A 13,402-nucleotide genomic window follows, 5' to 3' on the forward strand; every position below is an offset into this window, starting at 1 on the left:
TGTTGTTTATTCTTTATTCTCTGTTTGCAAGACGGAAGAGTTTGTTTCCAAAGGCAACTACAGATGAAACCAGTGCATTTTCAGTCCACAGGGACTTCAGTGTGATTGCTAACAGGCATTATTCTGCAAAAAGTGGTTTTACTCTCCTGGAACCTCGCTTTCCTATTTTAAAAGATCACTGCTATTACAGCCCAGGTTTTTGATCTTTAGTGTGTCTATAGAGGCAGCATAAAGCGATTTACTCAGTAGAAATGAGAAAGGTGTGTGTAAGCGAAGGCAAAGAAAGAAAGCTGTGAGCGGAGCTAAGCTGAGATTTACTTCATTCAGATCCAAATTGTAATTACAGGAGAAAGAACAGCTCTGTGTTTACACCGTGCACCCAGCTAGGATTGGGCCATTAGCAGAGACAGAGGGGAGAGAGAAGAGCTGTGGCAAGAATTCCCCTTTGTAGAAGCAGTTCTGTGAAATAAAGTGCTTTATTAAATTTGTGCCACTTTGCTATCCTTCTTCCTACTTCTTCACCACGCCACCTTTGTTGTCAACATGCACAGGTATTGTGGTCTCTGAGGACTCTATGACCGGTTTGATGAAAGGAGCCTCAACGGTCAGCACCCCCTCAGGAGACAGGGAGGACGTCACTTTTTCAACGTTGGCTGATGGGGGAAGGCTAGTGGGGAGAAATACAACTCAGTTAGGTTATGATTCTAAGGAAACACCCTAGAAAATGTACAAATAGCACCAGTCTTGATTAAAAAAATAATAAAATAAAAGGTTTCCTGTCTTTACCGACACACAAGCTCTGAATGGAGCAAAATCTGAGTGAAACCAGCTCACTTGGTCTGCTCAGTGTATGTTATGGCCACTAGATGGCAGCACAGGCCTATAAAGCTAAAAACTGCTGCTGCTTTTCAGAGCATGAAATCCAGCTGTTAGCAGCAGCCAGCCCTCTACTGGCCAAACCAAGCCCAAACTACAGGGACTCACAGCCGAAAGGCCATGATTAGAGAATCCCAGGAATCTCAGCCCAGGGTGACAAATGAATTTCCTCTGTGTACCATCACCACAAAGCCACAGTGTGTTTTCGACAGCTTCCTTTTGTTAACTCGGCTAAATTCATCTACTGCAAAGTGATCGACAACAAAGTCTACATTCTACGAATGACACCTACATGAATGAGCCACTTACGTATATTTCCTGGTAAAACTTCTGGACACAAAACCATGCTCGTCCTTCCTCTCCTCATGTTTGCCTGTAGACAAAACATCAGCACTAAAATTAAAGATGCATTTAAGTGTTATGGTCCACTGCTGGGGGATCAGAAGACACTTGGGTTGGGTTATAAAGGTCAGGTTTGGTTCACATTCAGGAAAACAAACTTTGACATAATGGAATTTGCCTTCTGCTCCCAGTCTGTGAAGGTAAGTATGGAGCTACAGGCAGCAGACAGTCACAGGAGCTCAGTGTTCAGACAAACATTACTGAAGATCAGTGGCAGACTGTCAGAGGGACAGAGGCCAAAACATCTAAAGGGCACCTGATATCAGCCCAGGATATTTCACTATCTCACATATGTTGCCCTGTGCAGCCACATTTTGGGGCACCCATACATGTTTTCTCTACTGCAAAGGAACTTTATCCTATTTGTGCTACTGTAGCTTTAAATTATTGAGCCTTTTGTGTTACGCTACTGTACTTACAGTGTAGGGATACAGATAAATGATGTTTTAGGAAATAAACGCAATTGAAATTTCTTGGCACGAGTTCGATCTCTTTCAAAACTACACTGAATATGAAGTTACTGCTCCATCGTAGAAGCACCGTTCCCTCGTCAGCTACATTCACCTGCTCGTCATGAAGTTTTTGTACAAATCAATAAATAAAATAAAAAATAAAATGTTAGTGATCTAATACTTGCCAAGAAAATATATTGGAAACTATATTTTCCCAGAATATTATGACGTGTTTGATTATTCAATATTATGGTAGATGTGTAGTAATACACATGACATTTCATAGAGAACAGTGACGTTTGGTGTTTGGAAAGGCTACAGAAGAACCCTCATCCTAATCACGTCTCTTCTCGGCACTGCAATGCCGGGCTCTACAGTGATATGTTTGTTATGACAACAAGCTGATAAAGGTCGCTTACCTTTGGGAGCTGTCCTCTTTTCAACAGGAGGACACTGTCTGTGTGAACTTGTGTCCGACTGGGACAAGCAGACAGTTTTTCAGCAGCTACATGAAGGATCATTAGCTCTGAATATGCATGAGAAGAGGGCTCCAGCATAAGGAGGCTGCATTCAAGTGTGTGTGTGTGTGTGTGTGTGTGTGTGTGTGTGTGTTGACATCATCTTTAAGCATATCCTTGTTCTCTGGTGACATATTAGAAACATGAGATGTGCATTGTTTATCTTTGTTGTTTCTGAATGTCCAGAATTTCACCAGTGGGACACTGGCTGTACTCAGCCCCTGGACCCTGGACTTGGACAAGAGCCAGCAGTCCATATAAAGTAGCAAACACAGCTGAGTCAGTTGTGTGAGTCACAGCTGAATCCCCTACTCTAAGAATATGATTCTTTGTAATGTGTCACACAAAGAGGCTGAGACTTACTGAGAGAAAGGGGGAGCTCAGGTGGTTCAGAGGCTAACGCGCTCCATGCAACACATTCTTGAGGTTTGCACATTTTGCTCGGATCTTTCACGAGCATGAAGGACAGACAGTGAAAACGTTTCACGCGAGAGTTGACTCCCACCTGTTCACTTGTGTGCTGTTGCTCTTTTAGCAGGAATGCATCCAGAGGCCCTACCCTCCTGCTTACTGGAACTCTGCACATTGTCTCATATTGTCTCATATTATGTAAGTCTGAGTTATGCAGCAAAACGTTTTCCTGCCTTTGTATCTTTGTGTTCAGTACTGTACTGCAGTTCCCTTTAACCTGAACACAGAACACCAAGCAAAGCATTGTGTTATATCTCTGCCGGTGCTCTGTTCTGCATATAAACATGTGAAGAGTTACATTGCTGCCAGATTGGAGTGGAAATTGCCTTCACCACCTCAGGTTTTAACCTATGAGGTTATGTCAGCACTCGGTACATAAGAGGACAGCACAAATGCCATCAGTGGAGGAGAAATGAGGACCTACCAGAGATTTCCACCACACCATCCTTGGTCTTCACCACCAGATCCTCAGGGGAGAAGTGGTTGACATCAAGAGACACCTTCCAGTTGTCTTGGGTCTGCTTGATCTCTGACATGCCGCTGCTCATCTGGCGGAACAGGGCAGCCTGTTGGGCCATCATGGCACCTGGGTACATGGTAGGAGTGTGGGGCACCATGGTGCCAAAGTCCGGGGCCAGGATGGAGGGCCGCAGGTACCCAGGCCAGTGGGTGCTAGGGAATGTGGCTAAGTCCTCAGGTAGGGCCGGCATTCCGAAGGCCTGGTCGAAGATGCGGCTGCTCTGGTGCCAGTCACGGAATGGGTCCCAGCTCGGGGTGCGGAGCAGGGTGAAAGGAATACGTCTCTCAGCCATAGTTGCTGTGTTTAGGCGGCAGAGGAGTGCTGCTGTAATGGACACCTGCTGGCTGCAGTTAAAGAGCCCTTTGGCCTCTCTAAAAGTGTTTTCCCAATGTGCTGTCTGTGTCTCAGCCGAGAGCTTTTATACACACTAACACCACCCCTGTCAGAAGAGCCCTCCCTTCTGACTCAAGCCCCCTGGGTCACACCCCCAACAAGTTTATGGAAAGCACTAGAATATCTATTTGTGGCAGACGTAACACTGGAATGGAATCCAACAGAAGGGCCCTTCCCATAGCAGCTGCCCAGTGCACTGTTAAACCTCCCCCCTCTTTTGCAGTGTGCAGTCCCCCCTCCCCTCTCTGGATGTCACAAAGAACCAGAAGAATCTAGGTGGCTGCTGAAAGTAAACCAGGCCTAGCAGAACCCATACAAACAGATGATAAGATTAATAAGCTATTTCTAACATCCGTATGGCTCCGTATGACGATAAACATTGCACACATATCTCTATAGGTGAGAGTGTCCAACTTCACCACAATTAAGATTCATCCTGTTGTCATTTGGGAAATGACACTAAGGAAGTGTAGTAATCTTCTCTCTCTCTATATATATATCTTTATATACACACACACGCATGTGTATATATATATATATATATATATATATATATATATATATATATATATATATATATATATATATATATGCGTGTGTGTGTGTGTGTGTGTATATATATATATAATAGTATATATATATATATATATATATATATATATATAGAGAGAGAGAGAGAGAGAGAGAGAGAGAGAGAGAGAGAGAGAGAGTGCACCTAAACGCAGCAACTATGGCTGAGAGACGTATTCCTTTCACCCTGCTGCTCTGCACCCCGAGCTGGGACCCATTCCGTGACTGGCATCAGAGCAGCCACATCTCCGACCAGGCCTTCGGAATGCCGGCCCTACCTACAGGCATCTGGTTTCATTGTATCTCACATAAATGCTGCATAAATGCTCTTAGCTTCTCACTGGCACTTTCCTAACGTGTATTTGTAAAAAGGCACTTCAGCACTTGTGTACAAAATTGAACTTGCTATTATGGTTTTAAATTAGGGTGAATGAATGGTAATAACGCTCCTTCTGACCTCCCTTATGTCTCTTTGCTGCAAGTTAAGATCATTTCATCTGGAGGAGTCATTTGATGCCTTTGCAGCAGTGGTCATTGTCTTGGCCAACCTATTATCCTCCAGAACTCCTCCATATGACATCATCTGAATTGTAAAGCTCCTCTAGATGACAATATCTGAAAGAAATGTTCAGCTACATGTTAGTAAAGGAAAACAAAGTTTAATACCATTCACATCTGAATCTTGTTTCACTTATCCAGCTTTGACAAGTCGAATTGTCTGCTGTAAAATGAGATTTATGCAAAACCATCAGTGGACACTTGTAACAGGGGTGTGTTTTAAACCTGAAAGTAAATAAGAAAGGAGCATTGAAAGTAGAGACTATTGCACTTAAATGGGGCAAACATGTATAATAGTCTTAAAGGTTTTACTTTTATGAGCATTTTATGTTTTGTTATGTATTAATTCACAGTCTTTTCAGCTATTTTTGATTCTGCAAAGTTTAACCTGAGAAATTATCACATATCATAAAACTGTGAGTGACCTTAATTTGTAAAGTGCCTTGAAATGACCTTGTTGTGATCAAGTGTTATTGAAATGCGAATATCTGCACAGGCCCTAACTCAGATCAACCTCCCCCCCTTTAGTCAGACCATTACTGTTTTGAGAAGAGGTTGCAGTAGTTCAAAAAAAGATGGAGAACATTCTAGTGCAATTTTGTGAGGTTTTCAGTCTTAGGTGCCAGGAACTGGAAGGTTCCCATCAGTGCCACCTGTAGGCAAATACACGCACTGGATGTGATTTAACCAGAGCACTCGATGGTAAAAGCAAGTACACATGTATCATTCTTCCCCCATTTGTTTCTGTTTATTGTCAGCTATAATAACTTGTACAATACAAAGAATGAATTGTAGAACCAAAGGGGCAATGCTATACTTGAATAAATTAACAGGTTTGCAGAGTATCATAGTTGGATTATGCCTGGTTACACTGGGAATGAGATTGGACAAATGGTAAGGAAGACTTAGGGTGATCCCTGATTGTATCGCCAGTTTGTTTACTGAACTACTAAAAATAGAGACAAGAGGAGGCATTACACAGCCTGCATGTGTCCCTGCTATGCTAACTTACATCACATACTTTATATCCTCCTTCTGAAGATGCTAAACAGTGGTGGTTGGAAACAGAGAGCAGTGAAGAGATGTTTTGGTTCTGTTCAAAGCTTATCACTTTCTCTTCAGTACAGACAGATGGCTTGCATTAAAATAGAATCTTTACAATATTCCGAGATGCCATGATGACAGTTGGGGAGTAACTGAGCAAAAATCAGTACCACTGGGTAAATTCCGAGCATCTTAAACATACAGCAGTGAGTCTATACACTGCTACAGGCCTTCCACACGATAAGAAATATTTTGTATAAAACGTTAAGATATCAAGCACATTTTTGAAAGGGATTGCAGTGATCTCACCTTCGAAACGTGTTCCAGCTGCTTTACAGCTCATTTTGAAATAATAAATAAACAACAACGATAATAAATAGCCAAATAAATAAACCAATAAATAGAGTAGATCCTTAAATAGTGGTGCTCAACACAATGTGCATGGAGATGTTTTGCAGAGTTATTCTGTACAGTACCTTACAGCAGCCCTGGATACAGGCTGCGGAGGACTTAAACAGTAAGCTCACTGCTGATTGCAGTGGAGGTACACACACACCCACACACACACAGACACTAACAAACATACAAACAAACACACACACATACACACACAGGATTAGCAGACTCAACATAATAATTTTAAGAGGGAATGGAGGAAAAGCACATAATACATAGTTCTTTACACGCCGCCCTGTTGACCCCTGTATGCAGGTCTTTGACATGCTGTACAGGTCAGGGGCTCCCTGACAGTACTTTCAGCCAGATACTCTCTTATGAGCAGCAAGTCTCTCCTGATGCATCATGCTAAACAAACCTCCTCACACTATATGGAATATACAGTGCATAGTTTACAAAGCCAGAACTTAAGAGTTTACATCTATACAGAGAAACCTATACAATACAGTTTTTAATCATATAAAAAGTTCCTTTCTTTTTGCTTCCTATTTCTTCTGTTTTACTTTTCTTTGTTCTTACTTCTGTTGATCTCTGCGCTCTGGTGAAATGATGTCTTTGGGAGATGAGTACATGATAAGGGAAAAAAAAAACATCTCTAAATGTACAGCAAGCCGTCAGTGTGTCCTCTCTTTGCCTTCTACTTAGCTCCTATATTTATGATATATATATATATATATATTTATATATAGTATATAGTTGTAATTATTTCCTTTTTGGTTGTTTTATGGAGGAAGAGAAAGTGCTAACATACAGCAAGATTTGATCTTTGAGCTCTGCCAAATTCATTCTTGACAAATGGTAACCCATTTCCTTGAATACCTTGGATATGTGAAGATATGAACGGTGACAGCCAATTTCATAATAATGTGCTATATCAAAATACATTTCTCCTCTTTGATCCAGGCTCTGTATTAGAGAGGGATAATGGTCACGGGTTGAAGAGTGTGAGCCCTGGACGGTACAGCAGTGTGGGAATTGTTGAAGGAGGTACATCATTCCTGAACTGATGCTCAGCAAATTTAACAGGACTTCTCCTCTGTTTTCCATCCAGTGCTGTCTGTTGTGTTCAGAAGCCAGGGCTGTCATAGCTGCTGTGGCTGTAGTAACTGTGGTGACTGCGGGAGCGGCTTCTGCTGCGGCTCCAGCTCTGGCTCTGGCTGCGGCTCCAGCTCCGGCTTCGATTGCGGCTCCTGCTGCGGCTCCGGCTGTGGCTTCTGCTGCGGCTGTAGCTGCTGTAGCTTCGGCTACGGCTGCGGCTGGACCGCGATGGGCTGCTGTCGTAGCTGGACGAGGAAGGACTGGGCCGGTAGTACGGAATAGGACGCTTCCGAGCGCTGGGCAGAGGAGAGAGAAGAGAATGGAGTATTAACAGTTACATAAAATAAATAGTTAACATCAGTAAGATTTTACACACATATGTTAAACTATTCACATTTGATGCTGATGTAAAACACATGATGTATTTAGACAAGAGAAAGTCAGTATAAGGTTACAGACGTGCTAGATTTGTGATCAGTACAGGATCTGAAAGAGAGCAGCTAGATGGGTAAAAAAAAACAATGCTGGTGAACCACACACACACACACACACTCTACAGTGCCGTTAGTTTAAGCTGAAGCGTAGATTGCCTTGTTAATAGCCACCCTGGAAGTATTTCCTGTAAGGTAATTAGCTGTTAGTTCCCAAAAGAACACCTTCTCAGTGGAGGCCAACACCAAGAAAAATCAAGAGTCAACAGTGCAGGGAGAGACAACCACTATCAAGGTATCCCCACTGCTGCAAGGTGGGTTTCACCTTGTCATTGGAGCTGTGTCGTAGATACTGTAACTATCTTAGCTTTGTTTAAGCTATCTGACATGGGAAGCCACAGTGAGTGCAATAGGGGGTATTTACTTATATGAACCTTGATAGTGTTTTAATCTCTTTATCCCTGTGTTGCAACATTAGTGCATAGCCTCAGTGGGGTGCGGTATTAAAGTTGGTGTGAGTTTCTTTGTGCACATTTCTGGAAGGAGAGGAAGGAGCAGTAAGCAGACAGAAAAGAACAGAAGGCCAGGTTTACTCAGGGGAGATCTGATGCTTTGCTGTTCAGCCGAGCTTCAGGAGTCAGACTAGCGGGGTCCTGCTGCACGGCAACTGTTACCAGGGTAACTAGCCTGCAGGCAGCTCAGTTCAGCAGCATCCCGTTGTCTTGGCATCACGACCTTTAGGACTGGAGTGAAAGATGACAAGATACACACGTTTCACGTTTTCTAATGTCTATTTACATTTGATTGAGAAGGTGCAGAGGTGACACCATAGAAACCTCTGTCACCCCTTTTTGCTTTATGTTTTAATGAGCAAATACAAAGCCATATGCCTCAAGAAGCTTTTGAGGGGAAAGAATAAATGAATGAAATGATAAATCTAACTCAAACATGGCTTCATTATCAGACAGAAAACAAAGTACAAATCTGTTCTCAGTATGAAGGAGCATTGTAAGCAATTACAAAGCAATTAACAGATTTGTGTTTATCTGAAAAATACTTACAGATACAGGAAATCACATAATTCACTGGAGATGGGGCTGGCAAATATTTCCATTCATCATTTACATCATACTTAATTTGTGTAATTTATGTTCTGTCTATATGCCGTAGCAAAAAGCTGTGAGGGCAACAGGAAGTGGCTTGCAGACTATTTCAGCCTGTTTCATCATAGCACTCGATGGTTTTGGGACTAAAAAAATTATGGACTAACTGACCTTCATGTCTTAAAGTAATGGCAAACTTTATACTTTGTTAAGCTGTTCTATGAATTCATACTATAGAAGAATAGTGCTATGTGCTCTATACCAACATCACCTGGGTGCAACACAACAGAATGTCTCAAACACATTAAAAAGACAAAAAAATTCCACCAGTTAAATTTTGACAAGTAAAACTTGTTAAGTGAAAACAATTTGAGGTGACTGCTCCATGACTTTACCAATCGATGTGAGGTCATCAAGGCAAACAGAGGACACTTTAGGGCATCGAAACTTTTAAATCCGTTTTGCTTGTTACATGATTCTGTGTGCGTTAAAGAGTGTTCACTTTTTGTGTTTTGTGTATTTCTTTCTTTATTAAGGATTCAAAGAGTCTGAATGCGATATTACATTTTGTGTTAAAAAGGAACAACTTCCCTAATATTTAGTCCTCTGACTTGTTGTTGTTATTTGCAGTGTGTCATGTTTTAATGCTGTTAAATCCAGACATATAAAAGCTGTAAATAAAATTCAAAGGGTTAACTGTCGCATTGGAGCCTGGATTGTTCTGGGGTATAAAAGTCCACACAGATAAGTTATAAATTATTCTGTGAAGCTGGATGCTGTTACCTGGTGATCCTCCGAGCTTCCATGAAGCTTGGTGAATCTCTTCTCCTTTTTCGAATGGGTGAGTAACTACGTGAGCGGCGGCGGGCTCGGCTGTCGGTATCAGAGCGGTTAGCACTGTCCTTCTCTCTGCGTGACACATAAAGTACAGGACAAAGCAACAACATGTGAGAATAAACTAAAACCATGAGCTGACAGAGAGGTGTTATAGAGGGCGACGTTTCACCTGGAGTTGTTCTGTCTGGTGTGTGGGGACTTGGCCTTACTGGGGCCTCTGTCTCTGGGGGCAGAGTGTGAGGATGAATGCCCGCTGCTCCAGGAGCTGCCGCGCTGTCTGACATTGGGTTTGTTTCGCGACTCCTCTTTCTTCCTGCCTGATGTGTGGGAGTGTCGTCCTGGGGTTGCTGATGGGCCCCGAGGGTGTGGTTGACCCCGACTGGAGCGATGGTGACGCTTGGAAGAGTGGCCACCTTTTGTCCTAGTGTAAATGGCAGTGCAATACAGAAAATGTGAGGTGATTGTCTCTCAATGGCAAAGCTAATGTCGAAGGTTCCAGCAGTGATGAGAGCCTGAAATGTTTGTTAAAGGTTCTACAGTGCGAGACAAATGGAAGGCTTACTTTCTCTGGTGACGAGAGGTCCTCCCTCTGTGAGCGTGGTTGTGCTGGGAGTGGTCTGAGTCGCTGCTGTTAGCAGGGGAGTGGGAGCTCTTGTTCTGGCCTCTGTGGCTATCTCTCCTCCCCGACGTGTGGGTGATGGTGTTACCTACAGCTGCGTTCCTGCCGTCCACACTCCCAGCCTCTCCTGCTGCACATATCAGTCCTGCCTGGCTCCTGCTGGGGGTGCTGTGGAGCTTGTGCTCTTTCAGCAGAGTGGATTGGATGCTTGCAGAGCTAGCAGTCAGCAGGTGGAGCTTCTGTGAAAAAAATGATGACCAACAAAGGAAAAAAAAGAAACAAAAAGAAAAGGACAAAAAAGAGCATTAGTGTGTTTTCAGGTTGGTGGTTAGGTGCTACGGTGTACTTGCCAAAAGAAGGTAAACATCTTAAAAGAAAAGATCTAGATTCTCTCCATATGGCTTATAGATAGTCCTCTATGGTGCAGCGCATGCAATACTTGGCATGCAAAACCATAATGAGTTGAAGAAATCATAATTGCAAAAACAAACAAACAAACAAAAAAAAATAGGAAGAGGAGGAAGAGAGGGGGAAAAAAATAAACAAAACTGTGAACCAAATAAGTTTAAGAGCAGAGGCAGAAAGTACAGAACTACAGATTTTGTAAAGTAGAAAAAGAGGACTTCTTCAGTAATTTTTTTAATGGTTAAAAAAATGAAACAAAACAGAAAGAGAAGACAACTTGACGGAACATCACAGAAATGGAAGGAACAAAATAAATATCACAATTATTGAATCAATTGAATCAGAAAACAAATCGTCTGCTACTCAATTTTCTCTTTCTGGATTTTTTTTTTTCCTGAGGACAATTGCTGAGATGTGAACAGCGACCCATTTTCTTTCTTTTTTTATGGTTACTCTTGTTTAACTCCCTTCTGGTTAACATCCACTTACCAATAAAGTGGTATTCCCTCCTTTAGTAGGTAAGGTATGAAGAAAAGGGAAAAGTGGGGCAACATAAGTGCATCATTAGATTCACAAAATGCAAGAGAAAAAGACACAAAACCCTTCCCTGCCAGTGACTCATGAGACAATGCATGGAAATCAATGGAAAAGAACTCAAAAGAGGAAAACCACAATGTGCAGGGAATCCCTCACACAGAGAGTAAATCCTCTGGGCCCAGTCACCATCCTAAACGTCGGAGAACAACTGGCTGGCGAGAGTTCAAGGTATTATCATTACCTTTTTCTCTCAACATACTGTGTCTGCATACCACAGGGAAGGTGTGCTTTTACTGCCTGACACGTTTCCAAGATAACTGCTTTCACTGCTTATAATCAGTGTTTGTATCCTTGTTAAAGGACACATATCACTAGTTATCACTAAAAGCATTTCTGTCAGTGTAGTTCCAGGGGTTGGTGCTACATTACACACACTATTATGTGTTTACTGAAACTAACTTGGCAACTTACTAATAGGACCTTTAATGAAAACCACCAGAAGCATTCAGTCATCGGAAGATTAGAGAATCATAAAACAATAAGCATTGAAGGAATTATTTAGGATTTTTACGTAAAGTACAGAATCAGCTCAAAGATAGTGCTTTACCAATATTCAAATACCACTGCAGTAAAGAAAAAGGCTGACAATGTATTTACAATATTGTCTATAAACCCAATGAAGCAGACCAAAATCTACAATGAATGACAAACCCACCATGGCGTTATGATATTATATTATTTCAGGTCTACGTTTGTCTGTCACTGACATATTCATTAGCATAAAGTGCCCCGTCGTTTTTGTTTTTTGTTTTTTTTGGCAGACATTCTTGTTTCCCAAACTGAATAATGATTTTGGTGCAGCACTGACTTTTCCTCTGGCACCACTGTGACATTCACTTTTTTTGTCATTCAGTCATGCACATGGTGAAATCCCCCTCAGAACAAATGCTAATTACACTGTCGTGGTTCCTTGACTTTGCATCAGCTGCCATCATCTGATCTAAATTGTACTTTTGTTGAACTTAGATCAAATTCCTGCATAACTGGTGACATTCCCTTTAGCCTCAGCTGTATATTGTGTTTGGTGTTAAGGCTACAAGAGTCACCTTATGCTACTGCAAGCGAGACTCCAAATAAACCTGCTCTTTTCAAGTAAAGAAATATTCAAGGTACATAATGTACTGTACCTTTAATTAGAACCTGTTAGCATGCTAGACCTAGATGAACACAGTAAACATTACATTTGCTGTACGTGAGCATGTTACCATGTCACCTTGAATATAGCTTTATGCTCACATTAGTATTTATCTCCTAGCATGACTTCCCCCTAGTAAGGAGGGGACAGCTGCCCCCTTGTAGATCCACCCGTGCAGGATAGGAAAGCCAGATGGTACCGACCAACTTAAACACTGTTGATTTAGGTCTTTGCATGGGATTTGATAGTAGAGTATGTCAGCCTTATCCTTAAGTGTGTACTGTGGAATGTGATTTAAAATATATTCCGAATCTCAACTTTAAACAGTCAACAAAAACAGAGGTTGAATAAGTAATTCAATGGGAGGTTTGGCAATGAAATTTGTGATGCACAGTTATACGCTGCTATTGCAAGCAGGTCATAAAAAGAGTGTAAATCCCCAAAGGTGTTTTGTACGAAATCAAATACAGCTGGCTCTTCTGCATGCATTATTGTGTGCTGTCTCAACTGCTACATAATCTAAGATACAGAAAAAGCACAGACTGATCTTTGCAGAAAGAAGAGCCATTCTCCACTAGAGAGAAGACAGCTAAGCCGTATAATAAGAAAACACACAACCACTGGTGCTTATGACAGTTGTTAGAAACAGGAAATCAATATGGTGGAAATCATAGGACGAATGTACTAATTCACCAACAAACAGAAAGATGCTGGACAAACAGGAATGCATTCTACCAAAACAGAAAATAAAGAGAAATGGAAAGAAATGGACCTGGAAGATAGAGCGGGATATTGGACTTCAGAATGAAGTTAAGGAGGAAAGAGAAAAACCAGAGCTCTATGTAATCCAATCTTTAAAATAGTCAAATCATAAGAGATGAAGTCAAATTAATTTGGTTAAATACCACTGGTAAACAACAGAAAGAGAGAAAGAGAAAGAGAGAGAGAAACATTGACGTCACTCAGGCTAGGGTGCT

General features: G+C 41.8%; 2 protein-coding genes across 4 annotated transcripts in view; both read right to left on the reverse strand.

Moving 5' to 3' along the window:
• hspb1 (heat shock protein, alpha-crystallin-related, 1) lies at positions 1-3,649 on the reverse strand. The gene is made up of 3 exons (XM_067494241.1): positions 3,144-3,649; positions 1,186-1,249; positions 1-667 (listed from the first exon to the last, which is right to left on the reverse strand). Exons 1-3 carry the CDS (start codon positions 3,529-3,531, stop codon positions 511-513), a joined length of 609 nt encoding a protein of 202 aa, XP_067350342.1. The 5' UTR covers positions 3,532-3,649; the 3' UTR covers positions 1-510.
• Positions 3,650-5,483: 1,834 nt separating this feature from the next.
• The window catches only part of srrm3 (serine/arginine repetitive matrix 3), a 72,403-nt gene continuing 64,484 nt past the window's right edge, over positions 5,484-13,402 (reverse strand). Inside the window, exons 11-15 of one of the 3 annotated variants that reach the window (XR_010912267.1) lie at positions 10,232-10,527; positions 9,839-10,090; positions 9,616-9,741; positions 8,323-8,472; positions 7,455-7,594 (exon numbers count right to left, since the gene is read on the reverse strand). Coding sequence is in view for 2 of the 3 variants with exons in the window: in XM_067494450.1 (XP_067350551.1) it covers positions 7,327-7,594; positions 9,616-9,741; positions 9,839-10,090; positions 10,232-10,527 (942 nt within the window). In the remaining variant the exon portion in view is untranslated. Of the gene's footprint in view, positions 7,595-8,322; positions 8,473-9,615; positions 9,742-9,838; positions 10,091-10,231; positions 10,528-13,402 lie in introns of all 3 variants that reach the window. The other 2 variants (XM_067494451.1, XM_067494450.1) reach the window with 2 other exon arrangements.

Source organism: Channa argus, chromosome 24 (assembly GCF_033026475.1).
Source record: "Channa argus isolate prfri chromosome 24, Channa argus male v1.0, whole genome shotgun sequence".
In the NCBI taxonomy this organism is placed as follows: domain Eukaryota; kingdom Metazoa; phylum Chordata; class Actinopteri; order Anabantiformes; family Channidae; genus Channa; species Channa argus.

Coding starts and splice junctions, on each gene's coding strand:
- hspb1 (XM_067494241.1), bottom strand. CDS start 3,531: ATGGCTGAGAGACGTATTCCTTTCACCCTGCTCCGCACCCCGAGCTGG. Junction 1,250..3,143: donor TGGTGTGGTGGAAATCTCTG/GTAGGTCCTCAT, acceptor TTTTGTCTACAG/GCAAACATGAGGAGAGGAAG. Junction 668..1,185: donor AGTTTTACCAGGAAATATAC/GTAAGTGGCTCA, acceptor TCTCCCCACTAG/CCTTCCCCCATCAGCCAACG.